General features: G+C 33.7%; 1 protein-coding gene across 1 annotated transcript in view; it reads left to right on the top strand.

Annotated features, from left to right (window-relative positions):
• The window catches only part of LOC150086025 (proline dehydrogenase 1, mitochondrial-like), a 116,989-nt gene that overhangs the window by 30,318 nt on the left and 71,777 nt on the right, over positions 1-14,894 (top strand). Inside the window, exons 2-3 of the mRNA XM_090373654.1 lie at positions 13,245-13,453; positions 13,627-13,664. Of these exons, the coding sequence (XP_090229780.1) occupies positions 13,245-13,453; positions 13,627-13,664 (247 nt within the window). The remainder of the gene's footprint in view (positions 1-13,244; positions 13,454-13,626; positions 13,665-14,894) is intronic.

Below are 14,894 nucleotides of genomic sequence, written 5' to 3'. Positions count from 1 at the left end.
TCTTGCAAGTGCATACAGTAACTTATCCTGTAGGAGGCCTCAGTAGCATTTTCATTATCAATTTTTGAACTTTTCACTATAAGGCTCTGATGGCTTGTTAATGCCTCAAGCTTATGCTAAAAAAACTAATATCTTTGTCCTTTTGTTCAGGGTGATTAGTATTACGATGTCTATGAAGGTGACACAAAAGTTTAATAACACTTTGTTGCGCAAGATGCATAGGGCATCAGGGGAAAGTTCATCACCTGTATGTGTAAACGCCAGAAATAAATCAAATCATTGTACTTCTATTTTTTCTAATATCTGCAGTTCTAGAACTGCTTATACTGGACAGCAACAAAAAACGTTGGTTACACTGTAGTAGTAATACTTGATTGTTTACTTAAACTACCTCTTTTAGCCACTGATCCATGATTAATAAAAAACAAATTAACATTAATGTTACTTCACTGATACTACCGTATCTAATAAAAATGACTACTTCACTTCCCTTGTAATTATGTTAATGCTGTATGAACTACAACTAAACTGAACTGGTAATCCATGGTGGTGGGATTCACAGCTAGAGATTACAAAATCTTTTTTTAGATTTACAAAACTCAATACAAACTTGCATTGTAGCAGGTGCAACAATGCAAGTTTGTTATTTTAATGCACATATTTTTCTTTCCGTATCCACATGCAGCATACTTTGTAATCAGATAGCTACAAATATATATCAGTAGCATATGTCACAATGTATTGCATAATTTTACCTTTATTAAACTGATTGTCACTTGCTTCGTGGGTAAAGGGGTTTCTTAACTAGATATTCTAACGGTCATGCAAAATAAACATACCACCAATTAAAGAAGTTTTGTGATTATTTCTAACCTAACATTATTCCTTTAATTAAAAAAATAAGTAAAATTCAAAGTAACTATTACAGAATTATTTCCACAGATCCCCTGGGAACTGTTCGAGGATTCTTGGGATCCGTGGAGCACAGTTTGGGAACCACTGGTCTCTATTACATGCCAAGCAAAAATTTAGTATCTTCTAATTCATGGTATATTGAAATGAAAAGAGAAAATACAGTATAGAGAATATTAGGGAAGAAAAGTACATAGGGTTATTTATTTTATTTCCAGATTAAAAGAAAATATTGTGCACCCACAGAAAGAGAAAACTGTTTTTGAGTTGAACTAATAGGAAGTTAGTTATAGCATATTTTTTAAATTTGTAATTTAAAAAATGGTTGCAGATATTTCAGCAAAGCTTTGCATTGCAAAGTAAATTTTCATATTTGGTTGTAATGACTGAGCAGAAAGTGTCTTGTGTCCTATTTTATTAAGTTGGAGCTGCCTGGATTTTGCTTCATTAATGCATAAGCAATTTTAGTAGTGACTTGCAGAAATTGCTTGTCTTTAAATATAACTTTTCGTTTATGTTGCAAATGCTTGAGTGAGAAACTGTATTATATGCTTAGTCACAATTCTGTTATGACACTTGCATACTTTCAGAAAACATTTAGTTGGAAGATAGGATGTCCAGTCTGGAATTTAAAGATTTTTTACATTAAAATACAAATTGTATAGTTTCCTTGGTAAGAAATTAAAGAAGCTGTTTATGTAAATATTTGAAACTTGCTTAAGTGTACAGTAATGAAGCTGCTCTTTAAATAAGTAGTCTCTGTACACATGCCACACACTTTATTGTACTCACATGCAATTTAAAAATAAACAGAATATTACTTGTTAAAAATATCCACCTATTTCATTATTTACAATTTCAAAATGTTCTTAAAATCATACAGCTTTTTAGCTCCTCTGCTGTTGATTTTATTACTTGTTTTGAACAAGTGACTCTTAAGTTTCATATGAAAGCTTATATTTATTGCCTCTATTGTTAGGTAGATTTACATTCAAACATGGTTAAATTCAAACATGTTATTCCATTATTCCATAGTTTTACTTAATTTTCTAATGCTGTATTATTATAATGAGTTGACATTATGTATTGAATTATTAATTTCATCCAGATGATTTATTGTTTATTAATTTATGATTTATTAATTTCTCGAGGGAGAGAGAGAGAGAGGGGGGGGGGATAATTGTATTTAACATTTTTATTTATCAGTTATTTCATAAACCAATGGGATACCTTTCTAGTTACTGTAATTGCTATGGTGGTATATATATATTTCTATTATGATACCTATTCAAAGGTTGATTTGATTGTTTTTGGGATTAAAAAAAAAAATCTGAGCTACCAGTAGAAAAAACTTGGTACTGAAATCATCTACATCAGTTTAAATTGAAAAAGGATATTAGTTGAAGCTGAACATTTTCAGTTGAATTTGAGCTACATTTGAAAAGGCATAAAAACTGTTCCTTCTGTGTGACGACAGACTATATAGGTGAAATCTAAAGATCTATTTTTCTGATTGTTTGGCTGAATATATCAAAAATATAACATATGGAAGAATGGACACTTTAGAACATGTGCTCAGGGCATGTGTTGTCCTGTATGAGCAAAGAATTATTTTCAATAGCACAGAAATTTTGGAATATGGGAAATTCAAATAGATACATTAAAGAGTTATTTTATTAATGAGTTGAAACATAATGCTTTAAATAGAAATGGACATATAAATAGAGAAACTGTGATACATCATCCTAGGGCACTGGGTCAAGGCCTTAGAGAAAAGCCTAAGATATCAGATGATACTGAGTTAGATAAACTCACAGTTGGCTAATAGCCAGGAGGCAGAAGAAGAATGTGTTGACGGGCGTCACAACCATGTGGAGAGAATGTACTTGCACATATACTGAAAGCTTTCATTCATATGGATAATAATATGGAGTAAATAATTTTTTTATGCTTTGTTCGTAATTTTTTTTTTTTACTGTTCTTTATATATATATTGTATGTTGTAACCCTGCAACTCAAAAAACTTGGCATCACCTCTGAAATTCATTAAACAGTATTTTTTTTTTAAATTATTATTTTATTTATTTTTATTATTATTATTATTATTTATTTTTATTTTTTTTTGTGGAGATCAGTATTAATATTCAATATATTCGTGTGATAAACTTGTGTTTTGGTGTCATTTGACCCTAAATAGAGACCTCTTAAATTTTTAATAGAAAAACTTTTCTGAAATGAGATTGAGTTAAAGCTGGATATAAAAAAAATAAAATAAAAAAAAAGTGCAAATAAGTTAAACAGGACAAGTCAGAATAGTCCCTTGAGGTTAACTGTGCAACTGAAACCTGTACCTGCAAATGCTAACAAGATAATTACATTACTCCAAATGAAACTAGGAAATTAAATATAGACTATTCCACATGAGTAGAGCAGTTGATTCTCAATCTTTGGAGGAACTCCTAAAATAATTTTTTGTATTCCAAGGAACTCCATACTTATGAAAACATTTACAGGCCAGAAAAAGTTGATAACAAAGAGTGCAATTCAATTAAAGCTAAATTATTGCCAATTGTCAGACAAAAATTCCAGTGATATTTCAAGGAATATTTGGAATTTTTTCATTGTATTTCAAATTTTTTATTTATTTATTCCACAATTTCTAGTGAAACCTTTGTTAAGAAACTCTAAATACTGTGACAAACCTGCTATACCATAGAGGCCTTAATCAGCTCAAGTCAATCATTTCATTATTAGTGAAACTTGCCATAGATGGCCATTGACACTAAGAATTGAGATGAATATTATACCAATGCTCTTAAGACAGGTTCATTTCAAGTTCTTATAAAAAAAAAAAATTGGGGAGAGAACAAATAAATCAAGATAGGGGCTTGATCACTTACTGCCCATTTGAACATAAGTCTAAGCTTATTGAAGCCTTTTCCATTGGGACTGAGCCATGCTTAGAAAGAGGAGGAGTTTCCTATAAATCTCCCTCAAAATGCAGAGTTTGTACAGACAGAACTGATATCCCATGCTTGAGTCATTTTGGCAGTAACGGAAACATTAATCTTCTACAATCACAAGAAGAGTAAGATACGCCATTAAAACAGTTTTTGAGGAATAATATTATGAGTATTAATAGTGGCAATTGATGCAACAAAGTAAACTTATACAACATCAGCCAAAAAAAAAAAAAAAAAAAAAAAATCCTATTTCACCTATCCATCCACTCCAGTAGTTTATCTAGTTCTTCCTAGAATTTATTCAAACCACTTCCACAACAATGGATGATAGCTTGTTCGAGCAATCAACTGCCCATGGGCTGAAGGCAAACTTTTGCACACTTATTCTGCAACCATCCTTTCTCAATTGTTTCTCAATTTATGCCTCCTAATGTGCATAGTCTGAGCAAAGAGGAAGAATCCTATCAGCATTGAGTTTTCTCAAGCCATTCAAAGCCTTAAAAGCCTCAATCAGATCATCTCACTGGTGCCTGGTTTTCAGACTGCAATTTGCAGAACTAAAGCTTTTCTTGATAAAAGCACCCTTTTGTTCCCTCTAATCAATCTTGTTGCCTCTCTCTGCACCTGTTCCAGCAGTTCTATATCCTTCCTAAATTGAAACTTCCACACTTGAATGCAGTACTCAATATGTGGCCTGATACCACTGCCTTATACAACAGGATAATCATCTCCTTATCCCTGCTAGCAAAATTCCTGTATATCATTGACAAAACCCCATGAGATTGCCTGACTGCACTGCTCAGAGAACATATCAGCCTGCACAATTACCCCCAAGTTGCTCTGGAATTACTGCCATCTCTGGTTGGTGCAAATATGGCTGGTAATGAAAAACTGAAGCTTTTGGTAATAGGGAAAAGTAAATAACCCCAACGTTTAAAAGGAGTAAAGTCCTTGGAGTTGAACTACAACAAAAAACCTTGGATGCAAGTGAAATATTTAAACAATAGATTTTAAATTTCGATAGAAAGATGATGAAAGAAGACAGAAAAATCGCATTGATTTTTGACAATTGCCTGCTCACTTTCACTTGGTAATTTTGAAACTTACAAGTGTGAAGAAGTTTGTTTTCTTCCCTCCGAATACCTCTTCTAAACTGCAGCTAATGGACCATTATCAGGAATTTGAAAATGTACTACCAAAGGCGCATACTGAAAAAAATTATGCTGAGAATAGAAACCAACCAACCTATAGATTCTGTTATAGATTTGCGGATGTGCATGTCAAAGTTGGCAAAAGTGTGGAATCAAGATGTGACGGACTCTGCTTTTGCGAAATGATTAAGAATTGTGGAGGGGAATTATGAGTCAGTTTAGAAGAATAGTGCCCATAGATGCATCTATAGAAAAGGTGTGCAGTAGAAGCAAAATGTGAGACAGATTGTGTAGAGACATTGTAAGAGATAGATCATTAATCAACCTGATTGCACTCTTTTGAATGGAGTCTAGAAGCATGAGAGAGGTTTTGTGTGCCACCCCAGATGTGGGAACATTATTCCATGGTACGGTAGATTTTAGATTTTTATAGAGTGAGTAGTTGTTTGGAGGAAAAGTAATGGAACGAACAAAAGAGAAATCCCAGTATTTTTAGATGCAGAGGAAGCAATAGTTGTGATGTGCTTTTGCCGAGAGAGAGAGAGAGAGAGAGAGAGAGAGAGAGAGAGAGAGAGAGAGAGAGAGAGAGAGAGAGAGAGAGAGAGAGAGAGAGAGAGAGAGAGAGAGAAGAAGAAGAAGAAGAAGAAGTAGTCATGGAAATTCTTAACAGAAACATCTTGTCTAGAAATCTGAGTGTCATTGAAGAAAAGCATAGGAGCAGAAGAATCCAGTTATATAAAGGTAGTAGATCTCTGTGATATTCTTCTGAATATCACTGAGACCACTCCAAAAGGAGTGGTCTTAGTTTGAATCTTTTAGGGACTAGAAGAAGTAGCAAAAAAACCATCATGTGAAAAGCATTAGAGAAGTGATGTCATCTTCAACTTCTTCCAGAAGCTAATTATTTTAACTTGTATTGTTCGAATCATACTTGTATGATGTTGCCATCATACAAGTATGATTTATCTTCTACTGGACCAAATTTAATCAAATTTTGCATGGAGCTTCATCTTAGCTCTAGACTAGAGGAAAAACGTTCAAACATCTGAAAATTGCAGTAGTTTTTCCACGATAGTGGAAAATACAAACATGTGATCAAGGAAATTTTCTCACGTAATAAACAGGATAATGTGGACATATAGCATATCGTTGGAAAGCTAAGGAATTTAGAAACAGAAATATTAAGGTTTTAGGATACAAAAAACTTGGAAACTGGGAAATGCGTTAATTCAAAAACATATCTGGTTTCAAGTCACATGGTGTTTTCAGCTTGAATGTAATTTTTTTCTTTACAATTAAACTCTGAGGCTGGAAAAAAGTTCTGCACACTTATAAAAACATTCTTCAAGTTGGACATGCCATCAGATCTTTCGATAAATACTGCACGTAATGGAACAACCTATAGATGGTGCATTTAGTCTTGAACTAAAATCTCTCAATGTAAAAATTATATATCCTACTTTAGTCATCACAGACCAATACTTTCAGTAACCGATATGTAATTATTATTAATAAAATAAAAACATTGTTATATTATTATCCATGAATTTTATTAATATCAGAAAATTAAAACAATTTTAACGCCTGCCGATGACTCTTAAATGTAAAACACGTTAAATATGCTAGCAGCAGGACACATTATGTACCTGGTACAGAATGTTTTCTGTTTTTGATTATACACGCACACGCTGTTTAAAAAAAAAAAAAAAAAATATATATATATATACAGGCATACCTCGGTTAACGTTACCTCTGATAACGAAGCTTCGATATAACGAAGTCGGCAATTTCAAGCCCCATTTAACATAAAAAAATATTCCAGTTTAATCACATGAAATCTAAACAAACTGAAGAAATTACGGAAACCTCTGGGGCTTCTCGTGGTTGGTTTGAGAAATTTAAAAAACGGGCCAGGATTCATAGTGTAAAATTAACAGCAGAAGCTGCAAATAAGTTTCCAGCAAACTAAAGGAAATAATTGAACGTGAAAATTTTCCAAATTTGATGTTCAATGTTGACGAAAGCGGGTTGTTCTGGAAACGGCTACCAACAAAAAGCTTCATTTCTATTGAAGAAAAATCAGTTGCTGGGTTCAAAGCAGCCAAAGACCGTTTAACGTTACCCTTTGGATCAAATGCCTCTGGCAATTATAAATTAAAATTGTTATTAGTTTACCATTCAGAAAATCCGAGGGCGTTAAAAGGTAACATAAAAATGAATTTACCTGCAATATGGAAAGCAAATAGAAAAGCGTGGGTTACCAAGGAGTTATTTACTGATTGGTTTGTTAACCACTTTTGTCCTGAAGTAAAACGGTATTGTCAAAAAAAAACAACTTTGAAGAAAAAGCTCTTTTGTTGTTAGACAATGCTCTGGGACATCTTACTGATCTTAAACGTTGGACACATGCATTCCTGTCAAAGTTGTGTTTCTTCTAGCAAACACAACTTCCCTGATTCAACCATTGGATCAGGGAGTAATAGCATCATTTAAAGCTTATTATCTGCGTCGAACATTAAGCAGTTTAACTGAACTAGAGGATAAAGAGGAAATGACAGTTAAAACTTTTTGGAGAAACTACACCATTAAAATCGCAATTGAAAACATTGATAGTTCTTGGAAAGAAGTCACTAAGAAATGCTTAAATGGAGTTTGGCAAAATATGGCCAGAAGTTGTACTAGAAGAAGAAAATAACATCCAAGAAATTAGAAATGAAGTTATCCAGATGGCTCAATCAATAGGTTTCGAAAATGTCGATGAAGAGGATGTTAGGAATTTATTGAATGCAGAAGATGATGGTCTTTCAGTGGAAGATTTAGAAAATCTTGTTAGCGACAAAGTTAAAGAAGTTCCTGCCGAAAAAGTGTTAACAACCAAAGATTTAAAAAGGTGCTTAAATGAATTTTTTTAGTGAAAATGATCCTGATTTAGGAAGAAGTGTTATTGTTAAACGATCAGTGTTAAATGCAATAACTCCGTATAGGCAATTGTTAAATGAAAGAGGAAAAAAGCATAAACAATCAACTTTAGACTCATATTTTAAAATGTGATTTCACTTTGTATGTAAGTTGACTGTTTATTTAATAAAACTTTTCTTTTGGTCGAAAAAAAAGCTTTTCATTTTCTTTACGTAGGAACGTATCCCTATTCTGGCCATAGTATTTTTACCTCTGAAAACGAAGTTTCGCTTAACGAAGTAATTTCGTGGAACGCATCCTATTCGTTATTCGAGGTATCCCTGTATATATATATATAGGTCAGCATGTTAAATTACATATATTCGTATATTTATATAGATTCGGTTTTATATTTTCGGCCTCTACCAACACAACTAACATAATATCCGATTAAATAGCATGTACCTATTTTACTTTTACTAAGGCTATAATAATATATATATATATATATATATATAAACCATTATTCAGTATTTAGGATTTTATGGCGCATTAGTGTCTAAGGCTATATATAATGCACCAAGTCAAGGCCACCTATGTTTCGAATAATAGCAAGTGTACAGTGCAGCATGAATTCTATAAGGTGTTTTAGTGCATTTTGGTCTAATTGTAACCTTCTTTCAGTAAAATATCACATAGTTCCAACAAAGTTGAAGGAAAAGGACTTGATTGTTGAATAGCTCTCTCTCTAGCATATCTCACACATTCTCAATAAGAGTGAGATTAGGTGAATATGGGGGTCAGAGAAGTCGGTGGAAATCCATATCATGTTCTCAGAACCATTCTGGCACAATGCACTGTTGCATTGTCATCCATAAGTGGCCATCATCTTTGGGATGAAAGTGTAACATTGCAGGGTGCAGTATATATGATACAAAATTCAGGTATCCCTGAATGACATTCAACCTTCCACCAGTATCAGTGACCAACAAAACATTCCCTATACCATGGTATCACCTCCAAATGCTTGGCTTGTCTTAACAAGGTAAGCAGGATCCATCACTTCTTGAGGTTCTCATCATGCTCTCTGCCTACTATCAGTGAAAAATAGTGTATCATGATCCATCTGACTACATGGCTTTCTTCCATTGTTCCACTGTTCAATCATGATGTTTTTGGCACAACTGCAAGCATATTTTTTCTCCAAGTGGCTTCTGAATAGGCTGGCAACTGCCAATACCCGATTTCTTCAATTCTGATGTGCTTTGAACGGGTTGAAATAGGTCAGTTCTGGGCTTTGTTGAATTCAAATGCAACACACTGGATGGCCTATTTTCTGTACAGTCCTCCTTAGAGTATGAAGGCTTTGCTCTTGAAGTGTTATTTTTTTTGCCACTTTTTTTAACCTTTGAGATGGGAAAGAATTGCTTGCTTTCCAGCCGTTAAAAAAACTTTGAGATTGATGCCTTTGAGAAACCAGTTGTCTTTCTTTTCCTGAATCATGGCTCCTGCTAAACGTGCACCTACAATGAGACTGTTTTCAGTCTTATAGATCATGGTTCCACCCCCCACCATTCTGGCTTCAGATTACTGAAATTGAACAGCCTGTGCAGTTTATACTCAACAAGGCAACATATCATCACCCCATGTCACAGTTTTCTTTTCATCTATTTACATTTATTCACATATTTTGCATTTCTTCTGTCTGTGGCTGTTTTAATACAAAGGTTTGTATTTTTTTGGCAGGTGTGTGTATTGTAAGTGTCATTTGTGGCCCTCCAATTTGTAACATGTATGCTGTGCCATTGGTTTTTCTGCTCGTGCAACATGCAAATTAGCCCATAATCTTTGGGATTTGTTGTTTGTTGTACAAATATAATATATGACAAAGCTGTAAGCAATGCCATAAGAACTGGTGCATGAACAGTGTACCAAAAATTCCCAAGGATAAAAACAAGATATCAATAGGTGATACCTATTTGCACACTTTTTTGAATTATAAACTTTAATTACCACTTGGTATTTCTCATCTTACGATTTTAATTGCTACTGGGTTGTCAGGTGCATGGCCAATTCCTGATGAGATCATAAACTACCATTGCCCTCGTGAGCACTACATTACAAATAAATAGCATTATATTTCTCTTGTGAGAAGTGCTATTTTTTGGAAAGGCAACATCAGCGGAAACTCATGGTTATAGTATTACAATCTCAAAATTTAATACTTTGTGGAGGACTTCTATAACACTGAAAATATTTCTACTGTGCATTTGTTGGGATAATATTCTGTTGTGTAAAGGCCTGCCACACATTCAGGATTTCTGTTGAGAAAGAAAGCATACAGTCATCAAAAGCTACATGCTTATTTTATTTGCTTTTTATTATGTTTATCTGCTCATTTTAAAGTTTTAAAAAATTTAACTATCATTTTATTGTGAATAGTAATTTAATTGTATAGTCATTTTATATTTTATTCATTATTGTAGTATATTTTTTAAACTTAACTTTTAGTTATTTTATTTTGATTCAGTGGTTCAGTCAGAGTATTATGTGTCATTTGTAACCTGTACAAAGGTATTAATTCCTTTATAAAGGTATTAAAATATATTAATTTGATTGACATGATGCCTATTTAAACTGTTTTTTTTTTTTTTCTTTTTTTAATTAATTTGTTCTGTGACATGTTTCTGTCAATCATCCTCCTATTGGATTTTCAGGCTTGGATTGATAAAAAGTCATATTTTCTATTAAGAAAGAATTTTTAACTTTTATATTTCATTAAATATCATGATTTAACCCTTGAGTCATGGCATGGAGAACAATAGTCCTTGACATTTAAAACTGTTGCCCACGATTGGTATTGGCTTCTGCAGGGGATCGAAGGCTGACAGTATCTTCCTAACTTACCCTAATTCATATTTTCCATGTGATTTTGAGATCTATTGTGGGTCAGTAGTCTGAGTCATAGATTCTCAACCTGTGGTATGCATACCACGGACGGTACACTTAATTATGCTAGTGATATGTGAACACAAGAAAAAATTTGAAAATTAATTAAAAATACATAAAAACAATGAAATAATTTATTAGTGTGGTGGTGCAATAACTTTCCCAATTTATTTTTAAATGGTACATTAACAAAATATAAGTAATTTCGACCCAAATTCATCTTGCAGACAATAGTTCTCTTATGTGACACTCTTGTTTTGATTCCAGTAGTTTTCAATTTCAATGTGGAATTCTTATTATTTTTGTATCAGTTTCATTTCTAGAATCAAACATTCCTGTTTGTTGTGTAATTGCACAGCTATTTATGTGTAATCACCTACACTAATTCTTTTACAGTAATGTCACATTATAATGTCATATGTTGCCATGTCACATTGTAAAAGAATTAGTATAAGTGATGGGCCTGATGTAGCCGAGTGGTCAGGTGTGAGAGTACATGGTGCCTCCGTACCCAGGTGGGAAGGAGCAGCAGTGCGTAGCACACGCTTCTTGATTAGACCGAGGTTCGAGCCCGTCACCACCAAATATGGAGGATGCGGTCAGGTCAGGGAATGACCACCGCATATCCCGGAGCAATATGGCCTTAGTTGCTAATGCTCCTAAAAACCAAATAACAACAAACAAACAGCGAGAGTACATAGCATGTGTTCCTTGGGTGGACCAGGGTTCAAGCTCGTGACTACTAAATATGATAAATATTTGTATTGACGATTTATTGTAAACTCTACTGACTTGGTTGTCGTGCAGGAGTATAAACAGAAAATTTTAATTTTAGTGCTGGGAGCAAAGCTCAACTGTTAGTTTACTACAGAATGTACTGATTGTAAATTAAATAGTACTATTAAGGGGGGGGGTAGAATAGGTGAGTTAGCTACCCTGCTCCTGAGCATTGAGTGAGTATTTTTGGAAAGGCAACATCAGGGGAAACTTGTGGTTATAGTATTACAATCTCAAAATTTAATACTTTGTGGAGGACTTCTATAACACTGAAAATATTTCTACTGTGCATTTGTTGGAATAATATTCTGTTGTGTAAAGGCCTACCACACATTCAGAACTACTGCTATGAGTTGCAGAAAAGAGGAATTGGAAGAAAAAGATAGGTGCAGTGAGGCTATTTATCCCCATGGAACTGAATAATTTGTAGAAGTTGACAATATTGGATGTAGTGACCATGATTCTACTGCAACCAGATGACACTAGAAAAAGTTTTTTTTAGTGAATTTTGTTTAGTCATGGTTGAGCAGTCACAATTGAATTAAAATCGTTACATCTTCAATGATGAATAAAATTCAGTTGAAAGACCTTTTACATCATTCAGTGCTTAAATGTTTTGTAAATTTTTACTTTCCTGAAGTTTACTATTCTGTAATAATAATAATAGTGTTTCGTAATGTAGCACTTGAACAAATATTAGCATCCTCTTGTTTTCTGCATTTTTTCCTGTAATAAAATGCAGTGCGGTTATTATTTTGAAGAATACTGAAAATTTAAAGCACCTCAACCTTTGTAGAGTGAAATCTAGCTTTAATTTTGAGAAGAGAATACTGATAATTTTCATTTGTTTTGTGGTACCACTTGTGACTCCTTCAGTGACTGAATTGCTGTGCTCATTACAGCATATGTGAAGTGTAATAATGACAGCAATTCATTCACTGAATAAGTGATACAGGAAGTATTACAAAACTTCTGAAAATTATCTGTCTAATCTCAATAAATTAAAGCAGCTTGCTCGTACTCAGGTTGAAGTGTTTAGATTTTTGTTGTTTTCCATTTCAATTCACCTGCATCGATGGCAATAAGAGAAAAACTTGGTTATTATTTTGAAAAATAATAACTAAGTTGTTCTTTTAGTGCCATGGATATTTATTTAGAAATAAAGATGCATGGCACTAAAGCTTTTATTTCTTTTTCAGCATGAGTGAAATACTAACCTATTTTGTATCAATATTGATCATCAGATAGCTTAGTTATTTATGTGTTTTTTTTTTTTTTTCTTTTCTCTCTCATAAACTCAACAGCTGTGTCTCATGTCTTACCTGTTATGAAATTGCAAAGAAAAAGCAATCCACAATCACAAAAATTACTTTTTAAATTGAAGGACAATATTCCTCCATGTGACTGATGGCGTTGCAAAATTCCTGCAACCAGTGAAGTAATAAAAAAAAAAAATGAATTCATTCTAGATTTTATTTCAGGAATTTTGAATTATATAAGTATGATGTTTTAAATAAAAATTCATAGTTTTCACTTTATATTTGTTTCATCTTATGACTAATGTATAATTTTTTTTCTTTAAATGTTATTGTAGCTTATGAAAACAGGTCGCAGATTTTTAGGACCAAGGCTATTTAAGTTTGTGATGAGACATACCTTTTATGGCCATTTTGTAGCAGGAGAAGATTCTGAAAAAATTAGGCCATCTGTAGAACGGCTGCAATCATTTGGTGTAAAGAGTATTCTTGACTACAGTGCAGAAGAAGATCTTAGCGAGGAGCAAGCCAAAGATGCAGAAATGAGGTTGATTATTGTATTTTCTTTTTTTTTTTTTTTTTTGACTTTACTGTGTTTATAAATATTTAAGTTAAAATGTTTTTATGTTATTAAATATGAATTCCAAACTGAACATTTGGAATTCATATTTAATCTGACTGTAGTATATGCATTTCTCATTTATTCATATTTTATTTCAGAGCATGTATCCCAGCCGCTTCAGAAAATGGAAAACAGGGTTAGTACATATGCATGCATTTTACAATTTTGATTGTGGTTGCATTCTCATTCATAACAGAAATGGTTACACTGTACCACCTGAGAGATACCCAACTTTTATTTTTTATTTCTGTAATTTTTTAAATTTTTCTTAGAGTATACCAATGTTGACCTACATACCAATGTAGTCCAGCTAGAGAAGAAGAGGATGAAAAGTGTTAGAATAGGAACATTTGAACATTGGGATGATGAATGGAAAAAGTAGAGATATTGTTGATTTGATGCAAAGAAGAAGAGTGAAGATCCTATTCCTACAAGAGACAAGGTGGAAAGGAAATAAAGCAAAAGAGCTCGTTGAAGGGTACAAGTTGTTCTTTAGGGGACTGGATGAGAGAGGACAAAATGGAGTAGGTATTGTAGCTGATAAGGAGTTAAAAAGATGAAGTGTGTGAGGTTAACAGAAGGAATGATAGGATTATGAGCATCAAACTGGAAGTGGGTGGACACTTCACCACTATAGTATGTGTGTATGCCCCACAAGTAGGATGGATGTGGGGAAGAAGAAAAGGACCGTTTTTGGATGGAAATGGATCAAGTGGTCATGGCAATACCTGAAAAAGAGAGGTTGATTGTTGGGGCGATTTAAATGGACATTTAGGAAGACGCAGGAGAGAGGAAGGAAGAGTGTGTGGAAGGTGGAGTATTGGGGAAAGAAATAGAGAAGGGGAGGGGATAGTAGAACACGCAGTGGCATTCGACCTGGCAATAGTTAACACCAACTTCGAAAAGAAAGAAAGCCAGCTGATAACATATAAGAGTGGGGAAAGGACAAGCCAGATTGACTATATCATGTGCTGTAGGAGGCATCTAAAGGAAATGAGGAACAGCAAGGTGATAAATGGAGAAAGTGTGTCTGCACAACATAGATTGCTTGTGGTCGATTGGGAGGTTGCAGCAGACAAAAGTAGGAAATATTCAAGACAGAGGGAGAAAAGGATAAAATGGTGGAAATTGAAAGAGGAGGGTTTGAGGAAGGAGTTTAGGGGAAAGGTGCTAAAAGGAATAAAGTTACTGGAAGACGTGCAAGAGTGGTGGAAGTTAAATAGTTGTATCATAAAGAAAGTTGGAGAAGAGTTGTTGGGAAAAACATCAGGAAAGGGGGGTGCCGGAGGGAAAGGAGGCTTGGTGGTGGAATGAGGAAGTGCAATCAGTGATAAAAACAAAAGAAGGAGATGAAGAAAAGATGGGA

The sequence above is a fragment of the Mastigoproctus giganteus genome, chromosome 5 (assembly GCF_048544385.1).
Source record: "Mastigoproctus giganteus isolate SK-2022 chromosome 5, ASM4854438v1, whole genome shotgun sequence".
NCBI classification, from domain to species: Eukaryota; Metazoa; Arthropoda; class Arachnida; order Uropygi; family Thelyphonidae; genus Mastigoproctus; species Mastigoproctus giganteus.
Note: the sequence above shows the minus strand (reverse complement) of the source record. Positions and strands in the feature narration are given on the sequence as shown.